At 39.5% G+C, this 16,038-nt stretch overlaps 1 protein-coding gene across 6 annotated transcripts in view; it reads left to right on the top strand.

Annotated features, from left to right (window-relative positions):
• Nucleotides 1-16,038, top strand: part of LOC135468189 (ankyrin repeat and SAM domain-containing protein 1A-like) — a 75,091-nt gene that overhangs the window by 35,671 nt on the left and 23,382 nt on the right. For 5 of the 6 annotated variants that reach the window (XM_064746294.1, XM_064746296.1, XM_064746291.1 and 2 more), the window contains one exon: nucleotides 14,214-14,488. In XM_064746294.1, the coding sequence (XP_064602364.1) occupies nucleotides 14,214-14,488 (275 nt within the window). Of the gene's footprint in view, nucleotides 1-14,213; nucleotides 14,489-15,215; nucleotides 15,316-16,038 lie in introns of all 6 variants that reach the window. The other variant, XM_064746292.1, reaches the window with a different exon arrangement.

The following is a 16,038-nucleotide window of genomic DNA, read 5'->3' as shown; positions in this document are numbered from 1 at the left end:
GTGGATAGTGATCTGAGTTCAAGGATTAAGTGGACATGTGGTTAACAGTGTGAGCTTGAGGATTAAGTAGACATGTGGATAGTGGTCTGAGCTCGAAGATTAAGTAGACATGTGGATAACGGTCTGAGCTCGAGGACTAAGTAATGTGGATAGTGGTTTGAGTTCAAGGATTAAGTGACATGTGGATAGTGGTCTGAGTTCAAGGATTAAGTAGACATGTGGTTAACAATGTGAGCTTGAGGATTAAGTAGACATGTGGATAGTGGTCTGAGTTCGAGGATTAAATAGACATGTGGTTAACAATCTGAGCTTGTGGATGTAGATGTGGATAGAAGTCTGACCTCAAGAATTAAGTAGACATGTGGATAGTGGTCTGAGCTTGAGGATTAGGTGTAGACATGTGCGTAATGGCCTCATCTAAAGGATTAAGTATAGGATTAAGTATAGAAGTGGGCAATGGCCTGATCTGGGGGACCAAGTGTAGACATGTGGGTAATGGTCTGGACAGCTCATCAAGGCATATGGAGTGGCACTTCATTGAGGCATCTCTCTTACAGGATGTGACTATCAGATGACAAGTCAACTAAGGTTAGATCCCTCATGAAGTAGTGCTTTTTCTGTGGGGTGTTTACTGAGGCAGTAGTAGGGAATCTCCAGGGGGTGATATGGCCTCTCACACAGGACATTTATCCAATATGGTTATGGTTAGGGTAGGTAAAGATGTAGAAACTTTTATGGGAAACTTAATTTGACTACTTATGTGGCTGATTTTGTTCACCAAGAAGCAATGTTTCATCAATATATTTGGTACCATAGCCAATTTCTTTTGCAAATTGGATAAAAATTAATAGTAGTGACCGACCCTAAAGGCCTGCTGACTTTTCAGGGACTACATTATACAGGGATTTGCATAAGACCAGGCCAGATTTCTGGTAAGCTGCTTGACTCAAACATATCTTAGTTTTCAGATTGAAAATTTAATCTTTTAGACTTGAGAAAAATTAAAAGATCAAGAAAGAAGAAATTTGTCAAAAAAAAAACTTTCAAATGAACAGAAGTAACTCAGAGAAGTCCCAGTTCAAGTCGACATGCCTTATGTGAAAGTAAGGCATGATTTGCATTTGTTAGTTGATGGTTTCTTTGATGACGTTTCACATCCCTGTATATAATACATGAAATCCTATCATGGGGTCATTCACAGCATTGTACATGATGTACTGTGCACTTTTGTACAAGCTGATTTGCACTTACAAAAATTACATTTATAGAAGGAAACAAGGAAAGTTGCTGAAATTCACCACTAAATAATATCATATTGAAATATTTCATGTGCATTGTTAGTGTATACAAAGAAGAGTGCATGCAAACTTTTGTAGTGGTAAAAAAGATTAACAAATCAATAACAATTTGGCTGGTCAATCCTTCAAGAAAGTTGGTATGTAGGAAGCCCTCTGAAGGTTTTTTGTGTTGTGTGCATATCTATGTATCATACAAGTATCTGACTTCAACAGGGTTCAACCCTTTAGGTTTATTTATAGCCTGATTCATATCTTAAGAGTTAATGAATTCTTGAGAATGATATATGAGACTAAATAATGGTGTTGGAAGGCTTTCACCTTCTGCCTGCATTATGTAATACGTACATCCTGAGTCAGTCCACATATAACTAATCCCTGTGAGTTTATATATAGGACACCCACATGTAGTGAGAGTGCTCAAGCCTTTAAGAATGTGTCAGACATTTTCCTTATGGCTTTCCCTGGAATCATGAGCTAATGGTGTTTACAGATGCATGGGCAACTAGCAAATGTAATTTATAACCAGAAACGTTTTTTATGGGAATGTGGTTTGGGCTAGCACTGTTGAGCATCCTGAACTGCTAACTAGAGTGGGGCTCTCAGAACATGGAAGTTCACTTCTGTGTGGACATGTGGCAAATGGTGACACCTTGAATTCAAATCTAGAAATAAATTAGCATTGTTAATATCCAGTAACATTGTCTGGTCTTTACATGATGATGAAGTTTTTCTTTTATTAAAATTTATGTTATACTTGACTAAATTTTAAGTGAAGTATGATTCTATACCAGTATAATGGTATGGATTTTCAAAGTTGAGGTTGAGTGCATGGTCAAGATGGCTTAATTGTCCTGGAATGCTTTGGGCAGTTGGAGTCTTGGTTCAACCCCAGCCTAAACATAGAATCTTAGAAACTCTCTACAGCCTCCACCGTTCTTGCTGCCTCATGCATTGACTATTTCTGTTGAGAATAAAAAGCTGAAATCAATATTAACTTAAATTGTAATCGAAAGATATCAAGAATTACCACCAATATCTGGTACCAGAGCTCTGTTTCAGCTGTCAAACTTTTTGATAAACAAATCATCAATGTTTTCTTCTCCAGGCTCCTTGTACAAATTACATGTAATATGATTTAAATTACTTCAGTCCAGATGAATTCTTGGTGTATCTTGAATTTTCTGGTTGCTTGTGTGACTGTGTGGTTGATAAACCCCGTGATGAACTCCTGTTTCCCAAGTTTCTTCTTTAACATATTGTGTTGCATGTAGTATGATTGAAGTGAATTCAGCCTGGACAGACCATGGGTATATGACAAGTTCTCTGGTGGTTTGTGTGTGCATGTACCTAATCCCCTTTACCCTCTTATCTCAGGAACTGTATACCAAATGTTGGGTGATGTGTTGGCCTAATGCCACCAGTAAATGGGGTGTCTTTGGAGTTGGTCTGATTGATCTAAGTGATGTAGTGTTAAGGTCCCAGAGAGGGAGTCCTTGGGGGTGTAGGGTATCTACCAGTCTGGGAGCCACTCCACTCCGGCCTGAGGACTTCATGGCTACAGTACTTCGGTGGAAGTCTGCTGAGGCTGATACCAAGACAGTCACTGAGTACCCGAGGAAAAACATCATGTAACCAACCTTACACACTACACTCAAGCACTTGTACCTAAAGAGAAAAAGTTCCAATCCGTTTGGTTAACCAGAATCTGACCCCCAATGCTGGTAAGTAGGAATGAAGCAAAAAGGTTGAATGTCTAAAATAGCCAAGGAGCTGACAGCGTGTTAGTTTTCTCAGTGCAGGTAGCTAGGTTTTTGGTGGTGAGGTACTTGGGTCTGACTCGCATGTTAAGTACAAGCTCATTTGTCAGTGACTGAGAAGGTAACATGCAGGGTTATAGCAGGAATACGGTATAATCATGGCACACGGCACACTGCAGTGGGGCAGATCTCACTCTGTAGGCTACTTAAAACATCTCCCTGGGATGCCTGTGTTTTAACTTAGCTCTTCCAATTACGTCATCCCAGTTGGTTATACATGTGTGTGTAAGGTACACATTTTGTGTTCTCACCCAGATTCATTCTGTTTTAGTATCAAATTCAGGAAAACATGACAGAAGTCCTTCATATACATGGTGTTCTAATGGTTTTGCTTTCATGTACATGTAATTGTTCATTCATTTTTCTGTTTATTTGTAGAATCCTGTGATGTTTCCACAGGTTTATGTTCCCCATAACCTGTGCTTGAACAGTTTGTTCTCTGTGCTAAAATAAATAGCTTTACATGTGTATAAGTTTAATTAAATCCCTCTGCATTTCAGTGTCTCTGAGGATATTCCACTTTGTGAGATAGCACTGAGGTAGTGAAAAAAACAAACTATTTATCTGTAGAGCTATAAAACTGTCTTGTATGCAATGTGTGCAGAAAGGAATAAGAGTCAGTGTACATGTGTATACATGTAGTTGATTCAATATGTCACATAACTGTTTACAGACTGTCTTTACTGTCACCATGTGCTTTGAAGGACTCCATTGAAATAAGATACTGGTATGTGCATTGTCAGCTTCTTTTCTACTTGTAATAAAATTATCTCTCCAACTCACCTGGTCTGATACCTATAAGATGGCTTCTGGCCTTTCGGCATGTATGCTCAAATCCCCAACTAGAACTTACCATTAGGTGTGGTAGTTTTCTGTAGGCTGTGTCCAGTGTCTGTCGCCATTGGACTCCCCCCACCCCCCCACCCAACACACACACACCAGTTGAATAACTGGAATATTACTGGTAATAACATAACTCTAATCTAATAAATAAATAAGATTGAATTGATAAGCGTTTTTGTGTGCAGAAAATAAAATCAGATTTCATGGGCTCACCCCTCACATAGGGGTTACAAGCATGTCCATCTTATCTTATATGCTGTTTCATGTAAGCAGACATGAAGGACAGGGTGAATCTGTTTGTGTCAGCTTGTAGATTTGATATAATGAGGTGTTTAGTCTGTGACTGGGTTAGTCAGGATACAGGAGGCTCTTGCAAACTTATATACCACTCTTATCTGTGGACAGGCAGCTTTAGTACCTAGTGTATGCCAGACAACTGTTTGTAGTGGGTTATAAACAGAGAGCTATCAGGGACAGATGAAAACACAGCCTCCATGTGTCATCTTCAGGGATGCTCTGTATATGGGGTGGCAGCTTTATGTCTCTTTGATTAGAGAGAAGGCATGGGCTCCTCAGTGGGGATGGATGGATTTATTGTGACTACATGTGATGGTTTGTTTTAAAGTGCTTTAATTTATGACCTCTTTGCAATTTTATCCCCTTTGTGCAGAGTCTGACTGAAAAACAAGGACCCTTTCTCAAGGTGATTTCTGATTTCAGCCTTTAGCATTAAGATCAGATTGGTAAAACTTTGATGGCTGATTCTGTGCTGAGGTAGTACAAACTTTCAGCCAAGTTTGAGAATCTACTTTCAGGTATTTTGTTTTGTGAAGAAAGTTGAAGATTTGTACTTATATAGTTTTGGAGTGTATACTTACGCTCTCAGTGACTTTGTGAAAGAGGCCCCTCATGACTAGTGCTCAATTAAGCCTCACTTTCTGCAGAAGGCTGGGGAACTCTATATGTTCTCTCTGTCTGCAGACAGAAGCTGTCAAGTAAAGCTGTGCCATATAGTTTGTGTACACATATAGAAGTGCTGTAAAGCAATGCTGTTACAACAACAAGAGACATTACAACCATTGACTGTTTGCTCCCATGTGTCATATTTCAGATATATGGCTGCGCTTGGTAGCTACTGGTTGTCAATCTAGAGATTTAATCATTGCATGATATTTCAGTCAAATTAATTGTTTATCCACATAATGTGACATGGAGTGTAGGTGCACACACTTACCCTGTGGTGTATTTTGCAGATGATAGTTCAAATAGATTTTTTTCAAGGCAATTTGTTAATATTTGAGTGTATTTGATGTTGGCATCCTGATTTAAAATGTGACTGTAAGTGATTTCCCAGTCAGTCATGAAGATGTATGCAGTACTGTACTCTACTGGGGTCTGTGCTCTCTGGTATTGTGTGCAATGATTACAGGTATTCAGGTAAAAGAATTTAGGAAAACCCAAGCCTTGAGTGTTAGACTTAAGAAGTTTGGTCGTTAATTGCCTTACCAACCAGGACACCTGTAAAAGGTAACATCAAAGTGTGCAGGTAATCTGTGGATGGAGGGGATGGCTTTTACCTGTGATAAATGACCTGACAAAGCAAGGCACTGTGGGTGGCGTAAGCTAAAAGCAGTCCTCTGTGGACTGGTACCTGGTGTGCTGGAAGACATGACAGTCTAAGAATACTGTGAATTCATGAATTTCCTATGGAGTTGTTTGTTGTCACAGCCCACAGGTAGAGCAAGACCTCCTGTTGTGGGGTGGGGATAGCAGGGCTTGGTGGACCAGTTTTCACGATTGACATTTCAACATCTACATACCTTGGTGTTCAGGACCGTGTAATAGGCACTACAGAACTACATGTATTATACCTGTAGAGAACATGTGTTTAACCTGTCAGATACAAACCTGTGGGTGTTTACAAGGCTGAGGCCAGCTGCTGGCCAGTGTGTTAGCTTGTGTGTCTGACACACAGTCCTAGCTTTAGGTGATGTATTTGCAGACAGGAGAATTTCTGGAGTGAAGTGCCAGTGTGGGGCCATGTGAGCCTGGCATTATCTGTCACTTCTACACTTAGGATTATAGTAAACAAGCATTCTGCTGGGTAAGTTCTGACAAAATGGATCCACCAAACTAAACCAGAATGAAGAAATGTGTTAGTGAAGTGAATTGCACTTTTCATTCAGTTTCATGTTCTATTAAATGAATGAAGTGGTCGAATGAATGAATACATCTTAATGCCTCTTCCTAGAGCTGATCTAGGCCGATTTTGAACCCGATATAACGGGTTTGGGCGTCGCCAGTTTGGGCGCCCAAACGAGTGACAAAGAAAAACAATATTCGCGGAAAAATGAACTTCACTGCTTGTATGGATCGGTCTAAACAGTAGGAAACAAAACGACATCAAAACACCCTTAAATAGGCCATTACAATCACAATCGGTAGCTAGCGTGATGTATTGTTTAAATCTCTGCAAAGAGGATACAGAATATGCATTGTCACATGCTGTTTGAATCTGCGCGGAGAGTGGAACTCTTCTCCCAATAAATGTTAGGATAATCAGGTCACACGTGCAAGACAGTGACCTCAGACAGGTTGAAGGACATCGCGCATACAAAGCCAATGCAACTGAACGTGCGCGGTGACCCCGAAATCGTGCACTAGGCAAGAAATGGCAGGCGAGGTGATAGCGAGACGTACCGGTTGATTGATGCCAAAATGCCGCGTCCAAAGACGACTAGAGTTAGCCATAACAAAAAAGCGTCAACGTATAGATCCGGCCGATTAAACAGCACAGAGGACCTGAAAAATCCACAAAAAATAACAGATTTTTTTGGCGGTAGTGGTCGAAAAAAGGCAAGGATTTCAGAAGCAAATGAAACACGTGACGGCATCGATAGTGAGGGAAGTGCTGCAGAGCCAGAGGTGCCGGAGTCGGGCGTGCTGATATCCCCTAGCCCCGAACCGGCGTCGGCAAGCACCAGCGAAACACCAAGCACTTCTAAACTTCACACCCAAGAAAACTTGGAAAATATACAGGAAAATGTCGACAGCGATAGGCCTTCAACACCAGAACAAACCGAGCCTTTAGACTATAGCACAACGGAGGGCAAAAGATTTGACGGACGAACAAACAGGGACGGTCAATCACGGGCCCAGTGGGAAAAAATGTTTTCTTGGCTTTATTACAGTCATGACCAACAAGGTTGGAAGTGCAAATTATGTGAGGAATATGCTGTAACAGGTGACGAGACATGGAAAAATAAAGCAGTTAAACTAGAAGGCCATCCAAAAAGGGTTTTAGAAAATCACAGCCGTGGCAGTAAACACCAGAATGCCATTACTCAGAAAAGAGCTATACAAGCCATGGTTTCCAAGGGAAATATAACACAGCAGATAACGAGTTCTTTGGCAAAACAAAAACAAACAGGACAAGCCCGAAATCAGAGAGTAGTCGAAAAATTGATAAAATCAACATACTTCATTGCTAAGAAAAAGTGGGCAGTAAAACAGAACTTTCAAGAATTTGTGAATTTTATTGCAAATTTGGGAGAGGAAGACTTACGATGGCATTGCCAATCTAGTGCTAAAAACGCCACATACTTGTCATCTACAAGCGTTGAGGAATTTCTGTGTGCGATAAACTGTTGTTTAGAGACAGATCTTCTCGATAAGCTGGCCTGTTGCTCTGGCTTTACCATCTTAGCAGACGAAAGCACAGATGAAAAAGATCGAGAACAACTCACCATCTTCATCAGGTACGTGGACAGAATAACACACAAGGTTAGTGAAGAATATTTATCAATTGTTCAAATTAAGGCTGATAAAACAGCTGGGTCGCTTTTCACTGAGGTGATGGGCGTTTTAAAACAGAAAGGACTTGAACCGAAAGAAATTCGATTTACTGGGTTTGATGGAACAAACACAATGTCTGGTGAAAAAAACGGACTTCAGAGAAGAATTAGGCACATATCCCCTCACGCAATATACCAGAATTGCAGAAATCACAAACTGGCTTTAGTATTCGTACACATAATGAAGAAATTCCCATTACTTCAGCAGCTGGACAAAGTATTGCTCACAGTTTGGAAACTTTTCAAACACTCAACTATCAAGTTCGCCGTTTTTGAAGAAGCACAGGCTGTTGAAGGCCTCACGCCTGTTAAGATTTTGAAGGCTTGCACAACACGGTGGCTGAGTCACGGAGAAGCATGTGTGAGGATATTGTCACGCTGGGACTGTTTGCTGGATTCTCTTGACACTCTGTTCGCTAATCGAGGCGAACCTGAAGTAAAGGGCTGTAGAGATCAGCTTATTGAAGTGTGCTTGATGGCAGTTTTACTCGCCGACCTGCTGATCGCCGTAAATCAGTTCTCTAAGTTTCTTCAGAGAAAGAACCTGGATTTCACATCTATTCCGGCAAGATTTCAAAAACTGAAATTAGCTATTTCAGAGCTTTCTGCAAATTTGGATCTAGGCAAATACTTTTCACAAGCAAGAAAATTTGTGGAAAAGAACAAGACAAGAGCAGAGATGGGGAGACGCCTCAGACGAGAAGACAGCTTTCTTGATCACGATCAGTCTGTTACAGAAACTGTGGAACAATTCAAACAAACTGTAGCAAGACCATTTTTGCACAGTCTTCTACAAGAATTGGAGGATGCCATATCAATCAACAACCCTGTGTTAAAACATTTTGATGTGTTTAATCCTTCACTCAAGCCTCAAGTTAGTGACAGGCTTGCTCACTTGGATGCTCTCATTGAGTTTTATGGTGACACACAGTTGGATACTCACGGGGGTGAAACAAACACTTCCTATCCTTTAATTAATAGGCAGGAAGCAGTTGGAGAGAGGTCAGATTTTCTACAAGAATTTGATCAGGCTTACGAAACTTGTTGCTACGATTTCAGGACAGAAGTTGCTAAGATGGTCCGAGAAAAGAAAATCAAAAAGATGGACACCAGTGACTACATTGACAGTCATCCCGTGGAATCTGCCTCAGTTTTTCAGCAAATGTGTGCTTCTGGGAGCTTAACTACCACAAAGCACTGTATGAAATTGTTTGAATTGGCACTACTAATCCCGCCTTCCACAGCAAACGTAGAAAGAGGTTTTTCTGCCATGAACCTCATTTGCAGCTCACTGAGAGCCTCACTCAACCAAACAAGCTTGGATCGTTTCATGAGAATAAACCTGAATGGCCCTGACAGCCTTTCAGAATCATACGTGAAAAGAATAGCGGAGAAATGGGCTTCAGTGAAAGATCGTAGGATCCTGCCTTGCTGAATCATAATGTGCTAATTTTCATTTGAAAAGATGAACTTGGTGAGTTAATACACAATTTGTTTGAGACTTTTTGCACATTATGGTTCTGAATGTATCTATTATGTGCATGTCTGACATACTGATAGTTATCAAGTCAATACATAAGAAATAAAATGTTTACTATAATGAGCAAGTAAATGAACTCAAAGCAGTGCTTGGGTGAAAGTCAAGGTACATTGTGCATGCACTTGTTTATTTACAACAACAAACCTGCTGACATATATGTGATGGTACGTGTTATAAATTAAAACCCGAGGGTCTGCGACAAAATGCACTGTTTCATTATTTGTCACATGTATGTATGTCACATCTAAAACTCAGGGTCAGTCCCAGTTCGTAGGCCTACAACAGAGACGTATATCGTTATATTATTAAAACATATATATATAGATGTAAAATATAAATGTGTGGATAGTATTAACTAATATTTTAAGATGTTTAAAATACCTGAGAGTGCTTTTCATAACATCTATCAAAGTGCTTAATATGGCCTAGAATGCATTTCTGGGCGTCGAAAAAATCTAGCGGCTGGGGGCCTGCGGCCACCAGACCCCCGGCTAATAGGCAACGCCTCGCTACGCTCGGCCCAAGGGTGCCCAAACTTTGGACCTAGAATAGCCCCAGCCTCTTCATTCAGTTTCATGTTTTATTAAATCAATGAATCAATGAATCAATTAATGATTATGGCTTTATGCCACATCAGCAATATCTCAGCCTTGTCGTGACGAGATCAAGTTGAAAACATGAGCCGATTGTATTGAATGAATGACTGATTACGACACCTCTTCATTTATTTTCATGTTTTATAAACTTAATGAATGGTTATGTTTTAATACCATTTCAACATGTTCCATTAAATGATGTTTTTTCTGATTGAATAGTAGTCAGTGTGTTGTAGGTAATCACAAGTGTCGTCTTTTCTGATGTTGATGTTTCGTTCATGTAAATTCATCTGTTTCATAGATATGCTAGTAACATCTTTACACAGATCAGTATGTTATTAATGACTTAAATGTACCCTCATTATGGTACAGGATTAGGATTTCAGTGTTGTGAGATAAGTACATGGATAGGGGTCACCACCCCATGGGGATGTTGATAATTGTGACATGAACACTGTTATCCAGTCAGGGGTGTAATTGGAGAGTAATTACTGGTTGAGGTGGAGGGAATGGGGGTGTGTCTGGTACAAGTGTGTCAAGTGATTTCCATCTTGGCAAGTCCAGCTTCAGCTAAGGATATGGTGTCATTGAAATCTACAGGGCTCTGGTTACTGGCTGGTGACAGATGAGCGGTGTACAGAAAGTGGACAGTAAAAACTAATACTTGTATATAATACCCTGGCTGCTCTCACCTTCTTTTGAGAAGATACAAGTGTCATTACAACCACTGACCATGCCTTATTTGTGAAGTGAACAGAGGGTTCAAGAAGAGAGACTGAATGTAAAATTAGTGTCCTGATTGTGTAAGTAAATGATTTCTTGATTAGATAAGTAAGGTTTACACATATTTATGCATTATATCTGGCATGAAATATATATCTAGAATAATGACTGTGGAAGGAATAAATGAATGATTTTGATAAGTAGAACCCATATCAGCCAGTAGGACCTACGGTGCATATCAGCAAGTAGGACCAATATCTGCAAGTGGAACCTTTGTCAAAAAGTAGGACCAATATCTGCAAGTGGAACCTTTGTCAAAACGTAGGACCAATATCTGCAAGTGGAACATTTATTTCAGAAAGTAGGACATATATCTGCAAGTGGAACCTTTGTCAAAAAGTAGGACCTCACTGTGAATTCCTGACTTATCTCTACAACCAGGGCTAATTTTGGAATGTAAACATGATAGTTATATCTTAGATTCTGACAAGTACTGTTGTGGTGTTGACAGTAACAGGGATGTTGTGGTGTGAAGTGCTGTCCACCAGACAAAGTGTTGGTCACTGACTTGACACAGAGGTATTACAGCTGCTGTGGGAAGTGTGAGATGCCTGCCTGTGTGAAGGCCCATCTGTCATCAGCTGAGGGTGACAACACCATAATCCCCACACACCCATCCTGGTCAGACATTCATGCCCTGGTAATTCACTGTTGACTGACATTGGGCTCCAGATGGTCATCCACTCCCCACTATAACACTGTCATTATCCTCTTTAAGTAGACTAATTAGGTAAGATCTTGTAGTTTACAAAACTGATAGGGGTATAACTAAGAAATTAGCTGTAAATATCAATTGATATGTGAAGTTTTATTCACATTGGTACTTCCATATCATTACATACAAGATATGCTTAGCCTGGTTTTTCAGGCTAATAAGGGCATACCATTTCTGCATACTTGGAGTTAATTTAGTCACATTTGATGCACTGAAACATATTTTTTTTAATAGAATATTATATTTATACTAGCAAGTTTGAAAAGTAATCACTAAATAGCATTTAAGGAAATATGTGTATAATAATTTGAGTGTATTAAAACTATGAAATAAATGTTTTGAAGGCAGTAAACTTCACCAGGTACCTGAAAACCTCTCGGTATATAAAATTTGCAGCCACCCCAGCAGTAACAGGGTTGAACCCCCATCTTCATTTATCAAGGGCCAGTTGTCTTTTGGGAGAGTTCAGGTGGTCATGTAAAAACTGTCGTGCTGAATTCAACGTAGAAATAAGTGGAAGGAAAATTGAATTATGAATTTGGCATTGATTTAGCATTTCATAGTTCTCCGTAACATACTGATAGAGGCTTTAGAAACTATGATTTCCTTTATGCGATATGTCCTCGTCTGGTGTATTGATTTAATAAGGTGCACTGAATACTTGGATGTCATTAGGGGTATGGGTAATTACAGTTTATTAATCATGATCAGGTATCACATGTTGTATCAATATTTCAGGTAACCTTACCTGATCACATTTGTCTGTTTGATATTTTGTGCAGACTCTGATGAATGTGATGAATGTTGTGAGCTTCTGCAATATTATGTGTATGTACCTTATTTGCCCTCTCATTTAAGAATCACCTGCATGCTCATTGAATCCTCGAGGCCTGTATTAATCATGTTTACCTGCTCACTATTCTTTGTATGTTAAGAATGTTATTGGAATGGTGTGGGCATGGTTTGTCCACTCATCCACCAGCTATCTACAAGCTCTATAAACTCTCTATACCTGTATCTGTTCATACTGATCAAGTATTCCGCAGAAATAATGTACTGTAAGGTCTTAGAGCGTAGGACTAACCATGTAATGTTAGGAGATACGGTTGTCTAATCGCAGCTGTGAGTTGTTGGGTCTAACTGAGGGTTTCCTTAGACTGTGTGCCAGTCTAGTGTCCAGGTGGGGGCAGACCTAGGAGAGCAATCTTGTCTGTGTACATCTGTTAGACCTTAGCCCTTTATCTGAGATCTTGCATCCAGCACACACATATTCCTGTACTATAAGGAGTTCTGTTACTGGACAAACTGGCACATCTGCTTGTAGGAGGCATGTACCAATGGTTGTGAATATACTATGAATGTAACCTTGAACATGTAAGTGAGAGTTGTGCTCATGGGTTTGGAGTCTCTTACTTGTGATGTATTTATGTTCATTTAATACAAGTTCAGCTTCTCTGAGGCAGATGAGTATAATAATGAATGATAAAAAGGGTAATGAAGATGTGATCCAAAAATGTCACCTGATAATCAGTGTTTAACACAGGATATTAATACTTTCTGAATGTAAATGTGCTTTATGCTTTTTAAGAAAACCTGATGCTACACTATAAGTCTGGTACTGTATTAAAGTCTGAACTATAAAGCCTGAAATCTCTTTGTGAATTAGGCCCCAGTACAATATGTATACAAGATATAGTTTTATCATATGTTGTTTAGAACAGATGTCCTTGGTATATAAGACATCTGTTCGGTTTTATTTTTGATCCCCAGGTAAAATTATCCTTAACATGCAATGTTGATTCCTTGATGTTACTTTAGAAAGTCAAGTCATATATTAGGAAATGTATGCTTCTGTCCAGTGTGAGGTGCTCAATCCATGTAACTAGAAAGAAGCTTTCAGTGATTCTGTTCCATGTGTGGTGCAATGCATACATATGTACATGGGACCTGGAATTATTTAGGAATGGACAAAGTATATGAAATATGAAATTAGATTTCTGTGACTTGTTTCAATATGACACATTCATTAACAAATCAGAAGTTTTTTTTTACTCCCCCCCTCCTCCTGGTAGGTGTAGTGTTGATCGCCAGGTAATGGGAGTTGTCTGTCTTGAACTATGGGTAATGTCTCCTCCAGCCTGTGGTCTGCCCAGAACATGACAGCACTTTGATGTAAACCTACTCTGTTTGTGGCATACCTACAGCTGCCTCCACCACTCCTCTCCAAATCACATGTTCTCCTAAGTGGCGCAGCAGGCAAAACAATTTGTTAAGTCGAATATCTGCTGCTGGACTGTTTGTCAGCAGAGAAAGCTGGCTGTGGTAAAACAGGCCCTGTGTTAATGTCTGGTGTGAGCTGGACTCTGGCTGTGTATATACAAACCTGGTGGTATATGTCATGGTGGCCTGGTGATGGGCTAGTCTGACAGATGTGGCCAATTCTAGGTGATATCTTCATTCTGTGCTTTTATCCAGTACTGTTTGTTTACACATAAAGGCAATACCCAGGCTGCCACCTCTGTGTGTGTGTGTTGGCTAACACCTTGTGGAAGTACATTCAAAGTTTACCTGTATAAATTATTACCTCTCACATGTTCATGATAATAGTGACTTTGAAAAATGTGAATGTTTTTTGGTGTTCCAACTGGAGAGATATCAAGACAAAAGGACTAACAGGTTTCATCATTTCAGTTTATTAAATAGAAGCTTTTCTTAATGTCTGAGTGATCTCCTGTTAATTTTTATTTGTCTCTCTTCATGTTGTCAGGACTACTGAGGGGCTCTCAACCAGGAGGATCTCGTAATGTTGTGTCTCAAATCTATCAAAATGTCGTGATTCGCCGGCCAAAGTCGCGCTTCAAACGCCGCTCAGCTCCATCGGCCATTGTGGCCTTTGACCCCCTGATGGAGAGAGAAGACGAGATCAATGCAGATAAATTTATGGAAGCCATCGATCAGGCGATTGCAGAGGGTGCTGCATCAGGGGAGACTACTGAGCCTGTAGAGGAAGCAAACTTTGATGACAGTGAGGAATGGGCCAAGGTAAACTGCATTTGACATGTCAGTTTATATGAATACAGTTTTCAAGATAAGATTAGTTATGTTTCAAGTAATGAGTTTAACAAACCTTATTCTTTGCATATCAAGCTGCTATATCATTTCTTATCAAGGTTTTGAAGTAATTAATTTGATTAAGTTGTGGCTTTATACCTTGAAGAGTAATTATAATACTTGGAAACAGTTGATGTCTGCATTTGCAAAGGCACGAAATCAGTTCAAACATATAGGTGTAGGTCTACAGTGTGAAAATCACTTGCCATTTACATATTCCAGCTTTGTAATGACAACACTAATACTTGTGTTTTATGTAGCATGTAAGTTATATCTCTATACTGATAGCCTGTGTATTTTAACATGTACTGCCAGTTGATTTCTGCTCTGAACAAGAGTAAAATAATAATACTTACTTATGGGAGACATGTGTGACGCCACTAACCCGTCTCTTTTTATCATCCCTTGTATACGTATAATATTACTTCCTTTCCGTGACTGGCTGATGATAGCAAACTATCAGTTGGTCTTGGGAGTGATATTCTGCGTGACTATCAAGTTAAAATGCTAGTTACTCCCAAACCTAATTGATAGATCTCTAGTTAGTTGACCTTCTGTGGGTACAGTGTTACCTGTTGATAACAAGACTTATCTGTCTGAGTGATGATTTACTGCAGCCTGACCCTGTTTTAATAATACAACCTTATTACCTTGTCAGATTTCAGCGATTTTAAACAGCTATGGTGGACGACTAAGCATGGCCAATACAGACTCTGTGTATTTTGAGAAACAAATGACCGAGATACTCTCCTGCACAGGTAGTCTATTGCTGACATCATCCGTAGGGCACTCCCTCTGCGAGGAGAATAACATGGACGAAACACCTTCTCTTCACTTGTTTTCCATTTGTTTTTGTGCTTTGTGAAACATATTAAGAAGCATCGTGTATGGAGCTTGTGACTAACCCACTAATTTCATATCTTATAACAACTTTTATCTATGTTCAATTCTAAGACAAGATGCTCACCATGAAAACACGAGATATCTGTATCAGAGTTCGTCATTTTTCCTAGATGCAAAGGTTTATTTATAGATGTATCTGAATTTGGACGACAGATTTTCTGCGTAAAACTAGATCTTTTAACAAGAAAGCAATACAAAGTTACTTATCTAAAACAACACTGCATGGGGCAGCCATAAATCCTTTTGTACTCCAAAACTGTACAAAATATAAAATGTTCATTTGAGCTGAATGCATCAGAGGAAAGTCCCATAAATACTAGCTTTAATCACATTTTTTTGGCATATTCCTTGTTATCACTTAGTTGTCAAATTTGGAATAAGGAAGTGGATATAAGAATTTTATTTCAACATGAGTAAAGGAAATGAATAATTGCAGTTTTTCAAAGACACAAAACAGCCCGAACCACCAAGTAATTTGGCAACATCTGAATGGTAATCAAGGAGATGTATGTGCATTTGAGAGTTACCTCCCTTGGTAACATGCTTGCAGTGTTGTAGATTGCTTCCAACTGCATTGA

The sequence above is a fragment of the Liolophura sinensis genome, chromosome 6, assembly GCF_032854445.1.
Source record: "Liolophura sinensis isolate JHLJ2023 chromosome 6, CUHK_Ljap_v2, whole genome shotgun sequence".
Taxonomy (NCBI): Eukaryota; Metazoa; Mollusca; class Polyplacophora; order Chitonida; family Chitonidae; genus Liolophura; species Liolophura sinensis.
The sequence above is the reverse complement of the archived record's forward strand: the minus strand, read 5'-3'. Positions and strand labels throughout refer to the sequence as shown.